Genomic DNA, 17345 nt, shown 5'->3' with positions numbered 1-17345 from the left:
ATCAAAAGGTTTTTTCCCCCTCCACAGAGAGATGTTTCTCTCAGATTTTAAAGTCAGCAAATGAAATAACCATAATTACAAGAATGACAACTTCTTCAAAAGCATTTCATAATAAAGGTTTTCAGCCCAAGGGTATTAGATTTCTATGTCATAAGATCTAGGATATGTTTCTCATAATAGAACCGCATAGTTTTCTGCTTGCATAGGTGCTGTTCAGGCTCAGGAATATACGTGTTTCAGGTAAGATGATTAAAGGACATAGCTATAAGGCAGTGAGAGAGGATTGCATCTTGTTGCCACCTCTGCAATGTTTCCTGAATGCAAACAACTACTTTCCTGCTTTGGATGGAAACTATTGTACGTGGCTATCACTCATCACAGAATCATTCATCACAGAACAAATACTATACTCCAAAGAGGTCTGATTTAGCTAAAGCTTTTCTGGCTGAGGGATTCTGGGAGTTGAAGTCCACAAGTCTTCAAGTTGCCAAGGTTGGAGACCCCTGAGCTAAAGCACACTTGACTAGAGCAGCACAAGACTTGAAACTTGCATGCAGAAAAATTAAGCAGGATGGAAGCTGAATTTTCCTAATCTTTTCACATACTTTGAAAATAAATCTTCGTTGTTTTTAAGAGTTTTGTGAAACGTTCAAAAGGCTGAAAGTTTGTTTACAGGAAAACAGGGCTCCCCCAGTGCTCTAGAAAGTGGATTAATATACATGTAACAACATAATTAAGGTACAGGTAGTCCACCACTTCAAACCATTTAGCAACTGTTTGAAGTTATAACGGCATTGAAAAAAGTGACTTATGACCATCCTTCACACTTACAACCGTTGCAGAATCCTCATGGTCATGCAATCAAAATTCAAACTGGTAACTGGCTCATATTTATTTTATGACATTTGCGGTGCCCCAGAGTCTTGAGAACACCTTTTGCGATCTTCCGATAAGCAAAATCAATGGAGAAGCAAGATTCACTTAACAACCATGTTATTAACTTAACAACGGCAGCAATTCACTTAACAACTGTGGCAAGAAAGGTCATAAAATGGGGCAAAACTCACTTAACAACTGTTCACTTAGGAATGAAAATTTTGGGCTCAACTGTAAAAAATAAGTTGAGGACTACCTATATATCAAGCAATATGTACACAGAGAATCACTGTGTATTGAATGCATTAATGCAGGGGTAGTCAACCTTTTTTATACCTATCACCCACTTTTGTAGTAAAATTTTCTAACCACCCACCGGTTCCACAGTAATGCACCATGTATCACCGTCTGCGCATGCCTCTCGCGCATCGTGGATTGGAGTTGGGGAGAGCGCCAGCTACCAGCTCTGCTTGTCTGTTACAGCTGGGTGGTGTGGGGGGAGATGCGCGAGCTATTCTGGGATGAGGCTCTTTTGTTTGCAGTTGCACTATAGCGCCATTTAGTTTCACTTATGTAACATTGAACTAAACTTATGCGCGGGCGATACAAATAGTATATTTTCAGAAATTTAAATTGTCACAGGGAATTTTATGAAAACCTAATGAAAATGTTTTTAAATAATGCTATGAAATTTTTTTTTTAAGTCAATTAAATTTTTTAAAAAAGGAAAGTGCTTCAGTATCGGACAAAACCCCTACCGCCCACCATGAAATCTGGAACGCCCACTAGTGGGTGGTAGGGACCAGGTTGACTACTACTGCATTAATGTATATATTCAGTTGTACGTTTCACGCTGATTTCATCCCCAGCTCTCAGTAAGCAAAAAAATATTCCCACACATCCAAATGCTTGACAAATCTTAGGACTCTGGTACACATGTAAACAAGCCATTAAATTATTTTCCTAGGTGATTTCGTATGTTATATTTTTGAATGTGCCCCCAGCACTTTACTCAAAAGCCAATACTTCAACCTAGGCTTCACTTGCCTTAAAAAATAACACTGTAGAATTTCAAATGAGAATTCTGTATTTGGTTTCATATCATCGATCATTCATCCATCCTTGGTGATTCATGGTTGACTAGGGTGGCATTTAGCAAGTGCTAATTTATCTAAGTACTCATTGCGTCAAACTGGATAATCCAATGCATCCCACTCAAAAGGAAAGATAAGAAACAGGATCACGCCAATCCTGTAGGAATTACTATAAAATTGGAATCTACTTTTTCATCTCAAGGAATTATTCAAAAATTTATTCAGTTCAGAAACAACAAAGCAGCCAGGGTAACTTTAAGTAAGAAACTAAAGTATTTTTTTAATGGAGGCCAGAGACAGATCCTAGTTTAAGTGATACTTTGCTTTTGTTTAGTGACAACTACTTGAGGACTTTTTGACATTAATAAAATAACTATGCGCAACAAGATTCTGGAATGATATATCCCAGTGTTGTTATACTGCAGTGGTGTGCAAATTAAAGTGTGTCAAGTCAAATGTACAAGAGAATCACTACGTATGAATACATTTGTCTAGTTGCATGCTTCATGGAAGTTTTATCATGAGACCTCATAAAACAGAAAATATTCTCACACTTCCAAAACTCTTGATAAATCTGTTGTTGTTTTTTACTGCTGTGCTACATGGATAAAAAAGCCATTAAATCATCTTCCAGGTGTCCCCAGGGTACCACACAACAGCAGAAATCCTTAAGATCTGTTATTAAATTGTAATTCTTAAATATGAAAATTAGGGGAGATAACCAGAGCCTATAAATGAAGGTAATAATCAAATTAACTACCTTCAAATTTCATTAAGTTTAAAAGTGCTAAATATAACAATAATATAATGTAACAATAGTAACTTTATTTATTATGTACTTCTAAGAAAAGACAGCACTCTTCTACGATAAAACAACAAAACTAACAAAATCAGTTTTGTCCAGATCCTCATTTGTCTAGTTGCATGCTTCAGGGAAGTTTCATCATGAGACCTCATAAAACAGAAAATATTCCCACACTTCTAAAACTCTTGATAAATCTGGGTTTTTTTACTGCTGTGCTACATGGATAAGAAAGCCATTTAATCATCTTCCAGGGTGGCCCCAGGGTACCACACAATATCAAAAATCCTTAGGATCAGTTATTAAATTGAAATTCATAAATATGAAAATTAGGGAAAATAACCATAGCATATAAATGAAGGTAGTAATCAAATTAACTACCTTCAAATTTCATTAAGTTTAAAAATGTTACATGTAACAATAATGTAATGTAACAATAGTAATTTTATTCATTATGTGCTTATAAGAAAAGAAATCTAACAAAATCAGTTTTGTCAGACCCTAGTTATTAAATTTGTATTAATGCATTTATCTAATTCTGGGTTTTAGAGCAGTTTCATTTCCAGACTGTATAAAACAGGAATATTCCAACATTGCAAAATTCTTGATAAATGTTTTATCTTTCATTTTTTTCTTAGAAGTATCTGCAGTGAAATCATCATCCTAGAATACACAGAATTGTTCATACCAGTAACCCCAAAAACAAAAATGGCAGTAAATAATAGACATTATTCTTCACTGTGGCTATTTTTTATAATAATGAAGTACTAAAATCTTGACATTGGGTTAGTTGCTTAGTTGCTTTGTTCATTTATATAAAGTTGTAACAGAGTATTTAGAGAGGAGCCCAAGGATAAAAGATGTATATTAATTTATTAAGCCAGGATTTGAACATGGCCAACATATTTAATTCAATGGTTTGCAAAATACCTTTGGGGTGGTATAAGATAAATCATAATGATGTTTTTAATTATATCAACCCACATGATAGCATTATGGATACACCCATTTAAGTTACCAGTATTTTTTAAATGTTTCTAAAAGGTCTATGCTGCGGGCAACCAGTCACACCTTGAATATCAACTTTTTATTTTACCATGTTTGTGATTTTTTATCTATATAATTTACAAGCTCTTCCTCATGCAGTTCAATCTCATAATTAAATTAAATAGGGTTGAATAGTGATAGAAAATCTTAATGTGCATTTATACTGCAGAGAAATAGCCCAATGAGAATGGATTTAGTTTACATGCAATCACTTTGTTATTCCAGTTGCAATTAAGATATTCAGTACAATTTTAAATTTAAATTGTCTTTTCTATTTAAAAATACATTCCTTAATTATAACAAAAAACATACTGCTTTAAAGCTAAATATAATTATCATATCAGGACTTTGAAGCCCACTGAAACCTTGTTAGTATGCATTCTGGGTGCTAATTTTTTATAATAAAATCAAAAGGATTAATTACAAAACTCATCTCTCATTGCTCATTCCATACACATGCTAAGATACTAAACAGGGTAATATTCTGTAATATTCATTCTATTAATCAAGTTTAATATTTGATTAATATTAACTCAAGTTTCATAATAACTCAAGTTTAGCATTTCTAAAAGCCTTTTACACTTATTTTTCATTAAACCGTGACATCAATGTTACTTGGAAAAATCAGTAATCAGGATGCTATTGTGAGCATGATCGGTCACAAAATATCCATATTGGCAGTCATTGCTTAACAAAGGTAACTGGGACTGAAATTTCTGATGCTAAGCAAGGTAGTAATTAAACATGGAATCCTGTCAGTTAAGTGACGGAAATCCACCTTTCCATTCCTGTTGTTATGCAAGGAACACAGCTTATAAGCGAGGCTATCCTCACAACTTCTTACTGACCTCCAACAAGCAAAGTCAATGGTGAAGGTGGCAGGAAGTTCCAAATATCAGGTGGCCTGCTTGGACAAGTAAATGGCTGCCCTAGAGTAGGAGCTGGGTTGTTAGCTGCCAGCTGAGGGAGAATGTGCATTTCTCCCAAATGGCATGAGCATGGCAGGGCTAGGAGTGGCTGCTTCTAGGTGTGGGATGGTATGTAGGTGGTTGGAGTGGCTGGGCCAGGCCAGGTGGTGCACAAGCAATTTACAGAAGCAATTTGCAACTTTCTCTGCCATTGAGTTTGAATTTGCTTGTGGGAAGTTGGCAGAGAAGGTTACAAATGGTAACCACGTGACTGCAGGACAATATAAATTTCAAAACTGTGGGCTGGTTGCCACAGGCCCAGATAATGTACATGTGCATGCTGGCTGGAACTTTGAGAACGTCGTAAGTACTACTTGTTCAGTACCATCATTTGAATGGTTGCTGAATGAATGGTTAACTAAGAACTATCTGTTATTTGAAGTCAAACTGGTGACACCATATCTCATTATCTCCTCTAATAGGCAGAGGATGAATTCCAAGTATGAATTTGGGGCAATATATATTCAAATGCAACAGCAGAAAGAGATGGGGAGGCTTTCTTCATTTATATCACCCTCCTACTCTAACTGCTGCGATCATTTTCCCTCGTATTTCAAAAGGAGTTTGAAGTTTCTGTGGCAGATTTTCTGATAAGAGATGAGAGATGGAATTAAGCCCTTGAAGTTGCCTATCCACCTTTTCTATCATTTATCACAGGATATAGATAATGTGATTACCCGGGGTGTGGCACGAAGGCAACACAGCCAGAGAACCAGTATGAGTCCCTTTATTGGTACCAACTTTGCCCCCAACATCATGTTTGGGCCTCTGTGGCTCAGGCTGCTAATGCTAATGCAGCCTGTTATTAACAGCAGCTGCCTGCAATTATTGCAGGTTCTAGTCCCACCAGGCCCAAGGTTGACTCAGCCTTCCATCCTTTATAAGGTAGGTAAAATGAGGACCCAAATTGTTGGGGGCAATAAGTTGACTTTGTATATTAATATACAAATAGAATGAAGACTATTGCTAACATAGTGTTAGCCGCCCTGAATCTCCGGAGAAGGGCGGGATATAAATGCAAATAAATGCAAATAAAAATGTTTACTCTCCAACCTGGAGAAAAACAAACCTGCAGCAGCTTCTGGCTGCAGATACTCCAGTCCAAACACTGAAAGCAGAATGACTGCAATCAATCACTCCAGCAGGGCAAGATAATGAGTCCCAGAAGTGAACACCATCACTCTGCTAAACAAATAATTTCCTCAACACTGTCAAACTATTCCTAATCTGCACTACTATTAATCTTCTCATCATTCCCATCACCCATCTTCTTCTACTTATGACTGTATGACTGTAACTTTGTTGCTTGTATCCTTTATATTGATATTGTTTCCTGATCGCTTATTTGTACCCTATGACTATCATTAAATGTTGTACCTTAGAATTCTTGATAAACGTATCTTTTCTTTTATGTACACTGAGAGCATATGCATCAAGACAAATTCCTTGTGTGTCCAATCACACTTGGCCAATAAAAAATTCTATTTTATCTATTCTATTCTATAATTCCAGCAAGACAAGATAAACACACAGCAGCACGGCACTAATTCAAATAGTCAGGAGAAATGCCAGGAAAGCAGGCCAAAACTCTCATTATTAGATTAATTCAGCATTTGTTCCTGATAAACACCCCTTCCAACTGCCTCTCCTTTAAACTCCATCCCCAGGTATGCCTTGTGAAGGGAATTGGGGCCCACTCCTTCCTCGTAAGCCACGCAACCCATGTTGCTCTCTTCTGTGTTCTTCCTTGCGCACCCTAGAATGAGGAGGGGATGGACCTTGGTTTTTATCTGAACCCCCTCTCCTTGTTCTACCTCTCCCCTGCTTTGGCCAGCCTGACTTCGCCCTTCCCCAGTTTCCTCCACAGCCAACAAAGCCACTCTCCCGCTCTCTCTCAGCTGTTTGTCTTCTGTCTCAGATTCAGACTCCCACAGGCTCATGACAGATAACTGGGTGCAAGCAAGGCAAGAGTGCTAATCATATGAATGCATCTCAGCACAACGTATACTCTTCATAATTAACTCACACTTAGTAAGCTCTATGTTCTAAAACAATTACTGTAGTTTTACTGGAAGAAACACTTTTATCCAGTAAAAAAGAAGAATCTTAATTGAATCGAACCCTTTAATAATACTGCATGACTAATTAGAATAACTGGCTGTATCTAATTATTTTCATCTATTTAAAAGGATAACTTTGGTGAATTGAACAATCCTCCCAATCTCTACTTGTTGAATATACTCCAGATCTGTTTTGCAGGTTGCAGGCTAGGAAGGGAATAAAGGAGAGAACAGGAAAAGAAACTTATCATACAAACTGACAATCAGTCATGTACTGCTAAACACAGCCATCTTTTGTACAATTTAGCTAGAATTATAAAAACACTAAAAATGTTTAACCAGCTTGTATCCTGGTTAAGTCGGCTAAATTGTATATCAAAATCTTAAAAGTTCCTTTAAAAGTTCATATAGGGAATATAAATTTCAACTTTACTGCACTGTAAACAAATGAATTCAATTGACAAAGAGCGAAATCAACTTTATTGTTTTTCATTCTATTTTGGAATCTTCAATCAAAATAGCCTAAAATAATTAATGATCCCATTATTTATCAATTGAGCTTCCTGCTTAATAAAAAAGAAAAGAAAAACAGAACAAAATTGACTATCCTAGTGTTGACTTTTCCTTAGATGTATTTATGCTTGCAGAGTTTTGTTTCTTCCATTCAGTCATGTCAGATCATTACAAGGATTTTTCAGAAATAGTTTGCCATTGCCCGCTTCCTAGAGCTGGGAGTAAACTAAGTCCAAGGTCACCCAGCTGGCTCTTAGGCAAGACTAGAACTCATTTTCTAGTCTGATGCCTTAATCACTACATCAAACTGGCTGTTTTGCAGTTGATTATGTTGTATTAATTACCAGTTAAGCAAAGACAGAAAACAGACTGTTTGCTTCATCTCAATTTGATTCTCAAAAGCATGCTGAAAATGACCATAAGTAGACTGAGGCTGCTTACTTCTGTCTCAGCTTCTTCATTTATTCTAATGGCTAAAATTGAAAATAATATTTCAAGTCAGAATAAAGCATATGGATTTAGGCAGATTTCAATTTATACTTGACCACTGATATCTGTTGGATTGATACTAATTCTTCTTTAAGAGTTCTTTCAATCCAACAGGTACCTGTGGTCAAGTATAAATTTATTTCTCTTGAAGATAGGGTTAAAAAAACTTGGTATGGATGAATTATACCAGGAGCTACATTTTCTCCTTGTAAGATGGTACAGTGAATATTACATACCGTATTTGGCAGAATATGGCAGATGTTGAGAAAGTATTTTCCTTCTTGATATAAATAAGTTATTATAAAAAGTGTAGTTAAGAATTGTTTGTCCCAAAATACAGTAAGCTGCATTAGACTAATTTGTAAGAAAAGGAAAATGTGACACAGAGGTCCCTCAATAATCCACAACAGTTTGCTCTATTGCAAGGGTCTCCACACTTGGCAACCTTAAGACTTGTGGACATCAGCCTCCAGAGTTTCACAGCCAGTTAAGTCAACAAGTCTTAAAGTTTCCAAGTTTACAGACCCTGGGTCTAATGGTTAAAGCATCATGCTAGAAACTAGACAACCTGCCAGGAATTCTAGTCTCTCCTTAAGCATGAAAACCAGCCAGATGACTTTTGGTTAGTCAATCTCACCTCACAGGATTGTTGGGGAGAAAATAGGAGGAGGAAGGAGTATTAAGTAATAGTAATAGTAGTAGTAGTAGTAGTAGTATCGTTATCATTATTTAAATTTGCCACCTATCTCATCGTGGGGCTACTCTAGGCAGCTTACAATAATAAAAAGGAAGAAAATAAAAGTAAAATAATGGGGGGACGACACTAAGGAGGATACATCTATATGATAACCCAAAAGATGGACAGATGGGGTGCAGAGTGCAAAGGGGGGAGTGGAAACTGCCATGAATCTAGCATCCACCTTTACTGCGAATCTCTCCCATTTCATCCTCAGACCAACCAGCAAAGCCAACTTGTCCCTTTGAACTCTTTATAAACTTATAAAAGCAGGATTAAATCAAAGAAAAAAGAAAAGAAATTATTCTTTAGTCAATCTTTATCTATTTGATATTTTTAGTTGTAGCATACTTTACAAGCAAGGTTACACTGCTTAATTATTGCAAGAGAGAGAAAAAGAGAGAGAGATATATAGCGGGGTATCCAACCTTGACAACTTTAAATTCTCGGAGTTGAAGTCTACAGGTCTTAAAGTTGCCAAGGTTGGAGACCCCTGATGTAGAGTATCCAAACCAAATAAAATCTTATTTCTGAAACTATTCCTTACCCAGTCCACTCTCTTCCCGGAGACTGAACCTATTGCAGTCCCCTCTTCCCAATTATTAACCACACATCTCCATCTCCGTTTTGTTGCTATCTGCTGCCCCATCACAAAATACAGCACACGCTTCTATTCTGCTCCAGTAACAAAATACTGTACTACATCACGCTATTCCAGCTTGCTGTCCTCGCCCACCCCCTTCGGATGGGCTGTCTAACAGCCTATTTCCCGGGCACGCAAACGCGCGCTAGAAACCCAGACTCTGCCGGGACTCGGGTTTGGGGGGGGGACCCCTTTCTGTACCTGCGAGCCCCGCTGCTCTTGCCAGCGCTTCAGCTGCTCCTTGGCGTAATCTCGATCGCAGGCCATTTTGGGTGATTCGAGACAGGACGCTGTCGGCTGGGGAAGCGCTTATGTCAAAGATCTTTATTGCGAAAAGGGAAGCGAGTCCCCAAAATTGCACCACTCGCAACCACCATCGTTAACACCCGGCTCCAACTGCTTAATATAAACCAGCTGCTGAAAATTCAACGCCCCGCGGCCCCGCCTCTTCTTTACTTCATTGGTTTGGGGCTCCATCACCAAGTTTCTTCTCTGATGCTTATTGGGTCGAATAACTGATATTTTGGATGCTTGCAAAGGAACATTTGTAGACAGGGTAGCTGGTCAGCTTGAGGACCTGAGAAAAAACGGTTGGAAGGAAGGGAGAAGGGGCTGCAAAGCCACCGGTCTGGTGGGGCCATCTTATTATTTACATTTGGCAGGTAAATGTGCACAGCAGCAGCCCTGAACTTGATGCTTACCTGTTGTCTGAAACTAAAGGTAGTCCTCAACTTACGACCACAATTGAGCCAGTAGTGGGTTCTACTTACCTTCGCTACCGGTTTAGAACCAGGAGTGTGCGCATACTTGCTTCTGTACATGCACAGAGCGTCCGTGATGATGTCCAGGCAGGTGGGCGGAGCCTCCCGCCGCCGCCACTACCAGTTCGCCCAAACGAGGGCGAACCGGTAGAAACCCACCACTGAACTGAGCCCAAAGTTTCTGATGCTAAGTGAGTTTTGTCCCATTTTACAGCCTTTCCTGCCACAGTTGTTAAGTGAATCACTGTGTTGGTAAGTTAATAACATGGTTGTTAAGTGAAACTAGTTTCCCCTGATTTTGCCTGAAGGTCACAAAAGGTGATCACATGACCCCTGGACACTGCAAGTGTCATAAATATGAGTCAGTTGCCAAGCATCCAAATTATGATCATATGATCATGGGGCTGCTGCAAGGGTCATAAGTGTGAAAAACGGCCATTAGTTACTTTTTTCAGTGCCGTTGTAACTTTGATTAGTCACTAAATGTACTGTTGTAAGTCAAGGACTACCTGTATTCCCAGCCAACACAGTATTTATTTCCCACCATAATAGAATTCAGTCTTTACTGCCCAGACAATAGCCATAACTTACCTACATATCTTCCTCCTTCCTTCCCTCCCTCCTGAGCCTGAACCGGCTGAGAAGGATGGTAAGAAGAAGTTATGATTTTCTCATCCAAATATGCTTGTTAAGGAGACATTTCTGTCTATCATTCTGCTTCTGGGATACTCTGTTTTACTCTATCCTTCTCTTCCAGCTGTATATGGGTGTCCTTATCCTTGCTGTGCTGTCCACAGAAAGTAAGAAATGGACACAATAGTGGACATATCTTTCTCTCCGTGGGCTATTTGTCTCATTAACTAAGTATAAAAATGGATAATAGAAAGTGACATAGAGATAGTCCTCAACTTAACAATAGAATAGAATACAATAGAATAGAATAGAATAGAATAGAATAGAATAGAATAGAATAGAATAGAATAGAATAGAATAGAATAGAATTTTATTGGCCAAGTGTGATTGGACACACAAGGAATTTGTCTTGGTGCATATGCTCTCAGTGTACATAAAAGAAAAGATACGTTCATCAAGGTACAACATTTACAACACAATTGATGGTCAATATATCAATATCAATCAATATAAATCATAAGGATTGCCAGCAACAAGTTATAGTCATACAGTCATAAGTGGAAAGAGATTGGTGGTGGAAACTATGAAACGATTAACAGTAGTGCAGATTCAGTAAATAGTCTGACAGTGTTGAGGGAATTATTTGTTTAGCAGAGTGATGGCCTTCGGGAAAAAACTGTTCTTGTGTCTAGTTGTTCTGGTGTACAGTGCTCTTGTTGTGTCTTGCCCGCCCTCAGAGCAGCCGGGGCCTTCTTACCTGCTCCCGAACACTGAGGAATGTATGCCTCCCGGTCCCAGTCCTGGCTCCATGCCCAGACAAACTGCAGAAGAAGGAGAATCTCCCGGCCCCAGCCCTGACTCCATGCCCAGGCAAACGGAGCAGCTAGACCCCTCCCCCTCCTCCACAGCATGTGAGCCTGAGGAGGGTTTATTCCCAACAGCTGCTGATTGGTGTGACCCTCGCATCAGAAGATTGGATAGGCGGAGGCAACAGAGGGAAGGAGGCAGGCCTTAATGAGTGCTGAGTCATGGAGCCACACCCCATGGCCTATATAAAGGATCTACTTTCTGGCAGTCTCTGAGTCAGGCAAAAGTCGAACTTATCTTGCTGAAGTCACTTACTGGTCTCCTGCCTGCTCTGAGGACTTTGCTAGGACTTTGGGCAGAGCTGCAGAGGCAAGCCTGATTCGGATTTCCCTGACCCGGCCGTCAGCGGAGGAGTGGGACACGACAGCTCTATAGCATCGTTTTCAGGGTAGGAGTTGAAACAGTTTATGTCCAGGATGCAAGGGCTCTGCAAATATTTTGTTTGTTTATAAACAAACAAAACAATAGTTTTGTTTAGTGGCCATTTGAAGCTACAATGGCACTGAAAAAAGTGACTTATGGCCGTTTTTCACACTTACGACCATTGCAGCAGCATCATGGTCAGATGATCAAAATTCAGCTGTTTTGCAACTGACTCATATTTATTACGGTTACAATGCCCTGGGGTCACGTGATCACCTTTTGCAACCTTCTGACAAAGCAAAGTCAATGGGGAAGCCAGATTCATTTAACTAATTATGTTAACTAACTTAACAACTGCAATGATTCATTTAATAACTGTGGCAAGAAAGCTTGTAAAATGGGGCAAAACTCACTTAACAACTGTCTCACTTAGCAACAGAAATATTGGGCTCAGTTGTAGTCAAAAGTCAAGGACTACCTTTAAAGCACTATTGTGAAACAACGCAAGGAGTTCTATTCTTGCTCCCTACAGCACAAAAATTTCAGTGGTTCCTGAGTCCTTATCAAGAGACAGCAAGGCTCTAGAAAGCCATATTCCCGGCTTTGGGAACACTATCAGGCAAATGTAAGCCTGACTACTATCGAAGGATCAATACCGATAGTAGCCTTGAATGCATGTTCAACTGCTTGTATGCAGCCAGTTCCTCTGAGGAGACAACTAAAAGTGGATAACTGATATTGATCTTGTTCAGATATTACAGATCTTCCCTTAGACTAGGCGTGTCAAACTTATGGCCCATGGGCCAGATGTGTCATATGCTGGCCACGCCCATTCCCAGTTTAGCAAAGGAAAAAGGTTGTGACACCAGAGGTGGGATTCAGCCGGTTCAGAAAAACCGGTAGTGGCAACTGCGGGAGGCTCCGCCCACCCACCTGATGTAATGCCATCCTATTTAGCCATGTTTTTGAGGCTGGGCACATGCACGGAAGGCACACGTGCAAGCAAAAAACATGCACGGAAGGCCGTCTGCATGCACGGAGGAGATGCGTGTGAATGAAGCGAGTATGCGCAAGTGCGTGTGCTCACATTTGCGAACTGGTAGGGAAGGTAAGTGAATCCCACTTCTGCACGATATGTTTCTGTGAGGATGTGACACTGTGACCCCTGCCTTAGACTAAATGGAGAGCATGGCTCCATACCCAGATAAGGCAGGCTAGCGTAATTATATTCTTGCTTTTACCCTGCAATACCATCACAGCACAGGCCAAAGCTCAATAACTCACTATTGATAGAAATAGTAGGATTGTGTTACCTATCTGCCTGGGCGAAGAGTCATTTCTTTACATCACAAGATCTGCTATATCTATGAGGTAATGCCAACGACTGCCTTATGGTTTGCATTGTAAGTGCCTGTTGCTAGGTGGAGGAGAGAGCAAGCGATTGGGAAATTGGCTGGGAAATTGTCACAGAACTTTGAAAACAAAGATCACATCACCACAGCTGCAGCCTAACAGAAGCCATTGGAACGGAACCAAAGCAGCCACAACTTTCCCAAATTTAATTCCCTCAGGAATCATGAGTCCCAGATTTTGGTTTTATTCTTTAAGTTAATCCATTTGAGGCACCTTGGTTCAAAAATTGTTGCGCTATGATGCACCATTTCTCCCAATTAAAGGTCCTGATGAAAGTTTTAATAGTATGTAAATAGGAATCTTCCCCCCACATATAGTAGGTCCTATTATTACAATCAAATGATTGCATCTTACTCTTAATTATAGGCACCATTCATTGATTTAAATATACATACATACATACATACATACATACACACACACACACACACACACACACACACACACACACACAATTATCTACCTAATAAACTTTCAGTGGCTACCAAATAAAACAATACAGCTAGTCTTTATGTTTATGGAAATTCTCAGTCAATCCAGGTTATGGTTGTCCCAAAGGTGCTTTTTTCAAGAGGCAACTGGACTTCGTTTTTTCATTGAAGATGTTTTGCTTCTCATCCAAGAAGCTTCTTCAGCTGAAGCTTCTTCAGAAACTTCTTGGATAAGAAGCAAAACGTCTTCAAAGAAAAAAACAGAAAGTCCAGGTGCCTCTTGAAAAAAGCACTTTGGGACAGCTAGTCTTTACTTATTGACCATTCCTTCAGTGACCATTCAAAGTTGTGACAGTGCTGAACAAGTGACACATGATCAAGACGTTCCAACCATTACAGCATCCTTGCTGTCACATGAGCGCCATTTGTGATCTTTTCTGCTGGCTTCACACAAGCAGTCAATGGGGAAGTCAGTAGGAAAGGTTGCAAGGTATTCTGATATGTCTTTCCCCTTTTTAGGCCTTCCTGTACATGCATTCACCTCACAACTGCACCCTATGCTTTCCTTCCTAGGCCTCTCTTTGCTCACATCCCACCACCTTCTTCCTTGGTCTCTTTGTGGTCATGCCACACTGCAGTATCCCTTTCCCTACTTATGTACAGCCACAGCTGGGCCTACCCCACCCCTGTGGTACTCTGGCACTCCTTACCTAGGACACCTACTGCTTCCTGATTCACACATCTTGAGTTATCCTGATAACCAGTATTGCCTGAATTGCTATAACTAAGCAATGTGGTCACATGACGTCATATTTTAGGGATACATTGCTTAGTCGTGATCCCGGTCCTATTGGGACTTTTTGGAGTAGGTAACAGACTCGCTTGGGGGACGGAGGAGGACATTGGTTATGACCGGAGCACCCCCACTCTCTGCTCCAGGATGTTCGGACTAGGCACTCGACAGATTACCATCTGGACTGTCCTTTGTTTTCTACTCTATGCCTGCCCTCATTTGGGACTACCATCATTCTGGACTACCACCATTTATCATCACTCTTGCCATTCGGAGATGGAGCCCCCTTATTGCCGATTTTATCTTCAGTTGCCGTGCGCTATCTTCTTGTGAACTCTTGCACCTGCGAGGTGCCCCCGCCTCGCAGGAATGGCCCTCCACATTATCGAGGGCCAGCCTCCATGACCGGTTTTGGGACCCACAGAGGTGGCATGCGAAAAAAAAGAACCTGTGGGGTTTTTTAGATAGGGAATTTTTAAGGGGTGGGAGGGTAAGGTCGGGTAATGGGGGTAACCTGTCAGGTGGGGGGCTAGTCCCTACGTATGCTCGTGGCAGCTTTTTATTAGGTTCGGAGGTCAGAGGGGAGGACTATGTTCCTATTGGTGAGGGTGGTTGTATTGAGACGGTAAGTGGGAGGGGCAGGTACAGCGGAGGTGGGGGGTCATATCGATTCTTGGGAGCACGTGCTCGATGTTTGAAAGCGATCACGAGCTCCGACCCCTCAGACCTCTCCTGTTCCCCGGATGGTCAGGATCCTCAGAGCTTGGGCCTTCGGTTGATGTTATGCAATGCTCGGTCCATGGTGAACAAAGCCCCCCTTATTTGCGAACTTATACAGGGGGGCTCCGCGGACCATATGGGCATTACGGAGACCTGGCTGGGCACAGAAGGGGGGGTGCCCCTTGGAGAAATGTGCCCACCGGGTTTCCGGGCATTCCATCAACCAAGGGCCCAAGGTAGGGGTGGGGGGGTGGCGGTTGTCATAAAGGAGAGTCTAGAGCCGAGGGAGACCACTGTTCCTCAGATGGCCAGTTGTGAATCTTTCTTTGTGAAGTGGGGCCATAGGTGTCAGCTGGGCTTGTTAGTCACGTACCTGGCTCCTTGCTGCGTGACCACAGCCCTGCCCGAGCTGTTGGAGGTGCTTGCTGGGGTGGCGGTTGAGACCCCTAGACTTATGGTCATGGGGGACTTTAACCTGCCATCTACCGGCATGTCATCAACGTCGGCTCGGGAGTTCATGGCTTCCATGACGGCCTTGGACCTGACGCAAGTAGTGGATGGCCCTACACACATTGGGGGAGGCACACTGGATTTGATTTTCATCTCTGGACAGTGGATGAGTGATCTGGTTTTGGGAGACGTAGTCATTGAGCTGTTGTCATGGTCAGATCACTCTCTCCTCCGCCTGGACTTTCAGACCGCCACTCACCATCGCTGGGAGACGGGACCAACACGGTGGTTCCGTCCCAGGCGCCTGATGGACCCAGAGAGGTTCCTGACGGAGCTTGGGCCATTTCCTGAGGATCTTGCCCACGGCACGGCTGAAGAACTAGTCGCGGCTTGGGAACTGGCCGCGGCTGGGGCTCTTGACCGTGTCGTGCCTTTGTGGCCTCTGACCCGGCGTAGGTCTCAATCAGCTTCTTGGTTTTCTGAGGAGCTGAGGGAGATGAAACACCGGAGAAGACGCCTAGAGAGTGCCTGGAGATCCAGCCGTTCAGAAGCTGATCGGACACTAGTTAGGGCCTTTAGTAGGACCTACCTAGTGGCAATGAGGGAAGTGAGGCGTTTTTACGTCTCCTCCCTCATTGCGTCGGCAGATAACCGTCCGGCCGCCCTGCTTCGGGTGACCCGCTCCCTTCTTCAACAGGGGATGCGGGATGACCCGTTACAAGGGCGTGCCGAGGAGTTTAGTGGTTATCTATACGACAAAATCGCTCAGCTTCGGGATGGTTTGGATCAAAGTTGGGTGGATCCAGGTGAGATGTCGGAGACCCGTCTTGTTGAGACTGTTTGGGATGGATTTGATCCTGTGGCTCCCGAGGACATGGACAGGTTGCTGGGGAGGTTGAATGCCACCACATGTTTACTGGACCCGTGCCCTTCCTGGTTGGTGCTGGCCACACAGGAAGTGACACAAGGCTGGCTCCGGGGGATTATAAATGCTTCTTTGTTGGAGGGGGTCATCCCTGCCGCCTTGAAAGAGGCGGTAGTGAGACCCCTCCTCAAGAAGCCTTCCCTGGACCCGGCTGTGTTAGGTAATTATCGTCCGGTCTCCAACCTTCGCTTTGTGGCGAAGGTTGTAGAGAGTGTGGTGGCATGTCAACTTTCCCGGTACCTGGATGAAACTGTCTATCTAGACCCGTTCCAGTCCAGCTTTCGGCCTGGATACAGCACGGAGACGGCTTTGGTCGCGTTGGTTGATGATCTCTGGAGGGCCAGGGATAGGGGTTATTCCTCTGCCCTGGTCCTATTAGACCTCTCAGCGGCTTTTGATACCATCAACCATGGTATCCTGCTGCACCGATTGGAGGGATTGGGAGTGGGAGGCACCGTTTATCGGTGGTTCGCCTCCTATCTCTCCGATCGGTCACAGACGGTGTTGGCAGGGGGCAGAGGTCGGCCCCGAGGCACCTCACTTGTGGGATGCCACAGGGGTCGATTCTCTTGCCCCTCCTGTTCAACATCTATATGAAGCCGCTGGGTGAGATCATCAGTGGCTTTGGGGTGAGGTACCATCTGTACGCGGATGACACTCAGCTGTACTTTTCCACCCCGGGCCACCCCAACGAAGCCGTCGAAGTGCTGTCCCGGTGTCTGGAAGCCGTACAGGTCTGGATGGGGAGAAACAGGCTCAAG

At 42.2% G+C, this 17345-nt stretch overlaps 1 protein-coding gene across 1 annotated transcript in view; it reads right to left on the bottom strand.

Moving 5' to 3' along the window:
- The window catches only part of LOC131187409 (catalase-like), a 42523-nt gene extending 32887 nt beyond the window's left edge, over window positions 1–9636 (bottom strand). Inside the window, exon 1 of the mRNA XM_058161642.1 lies at window positions 9430–9636. Within this exon, the coding sequence (XP_058017625.1) occupies window positions 9430–9495 (66 nt within the window). The 5' untranslated portion in view covers window positions 9496–9636. The remainder of the gene's footprint in view (window positions 1–9429) is intronic.
- Between the last annotated feature and the right edge of the window lie 7709 nt (window positions 9637–17345).

The sequence above is a fragment of the Ahaetulla prasina genome, chromosome 1, assembly GCF_028640845.1.
Source record: "Ahaetulla prasina isolate Xishuangbanna chromosome 1, ASM2864084v1, whole genome shotgun sequence".
NCBI lineage: Eukaryota > Metazoa > Chordata > Lepidosauria > Squamata > Colubridae > Ahaetulla > Ahaetulla prasina.
Note: the sequence above shows the minus strand (reverse complement) of the source record. Positions and strands in the feature narration are given on the sequence as shown.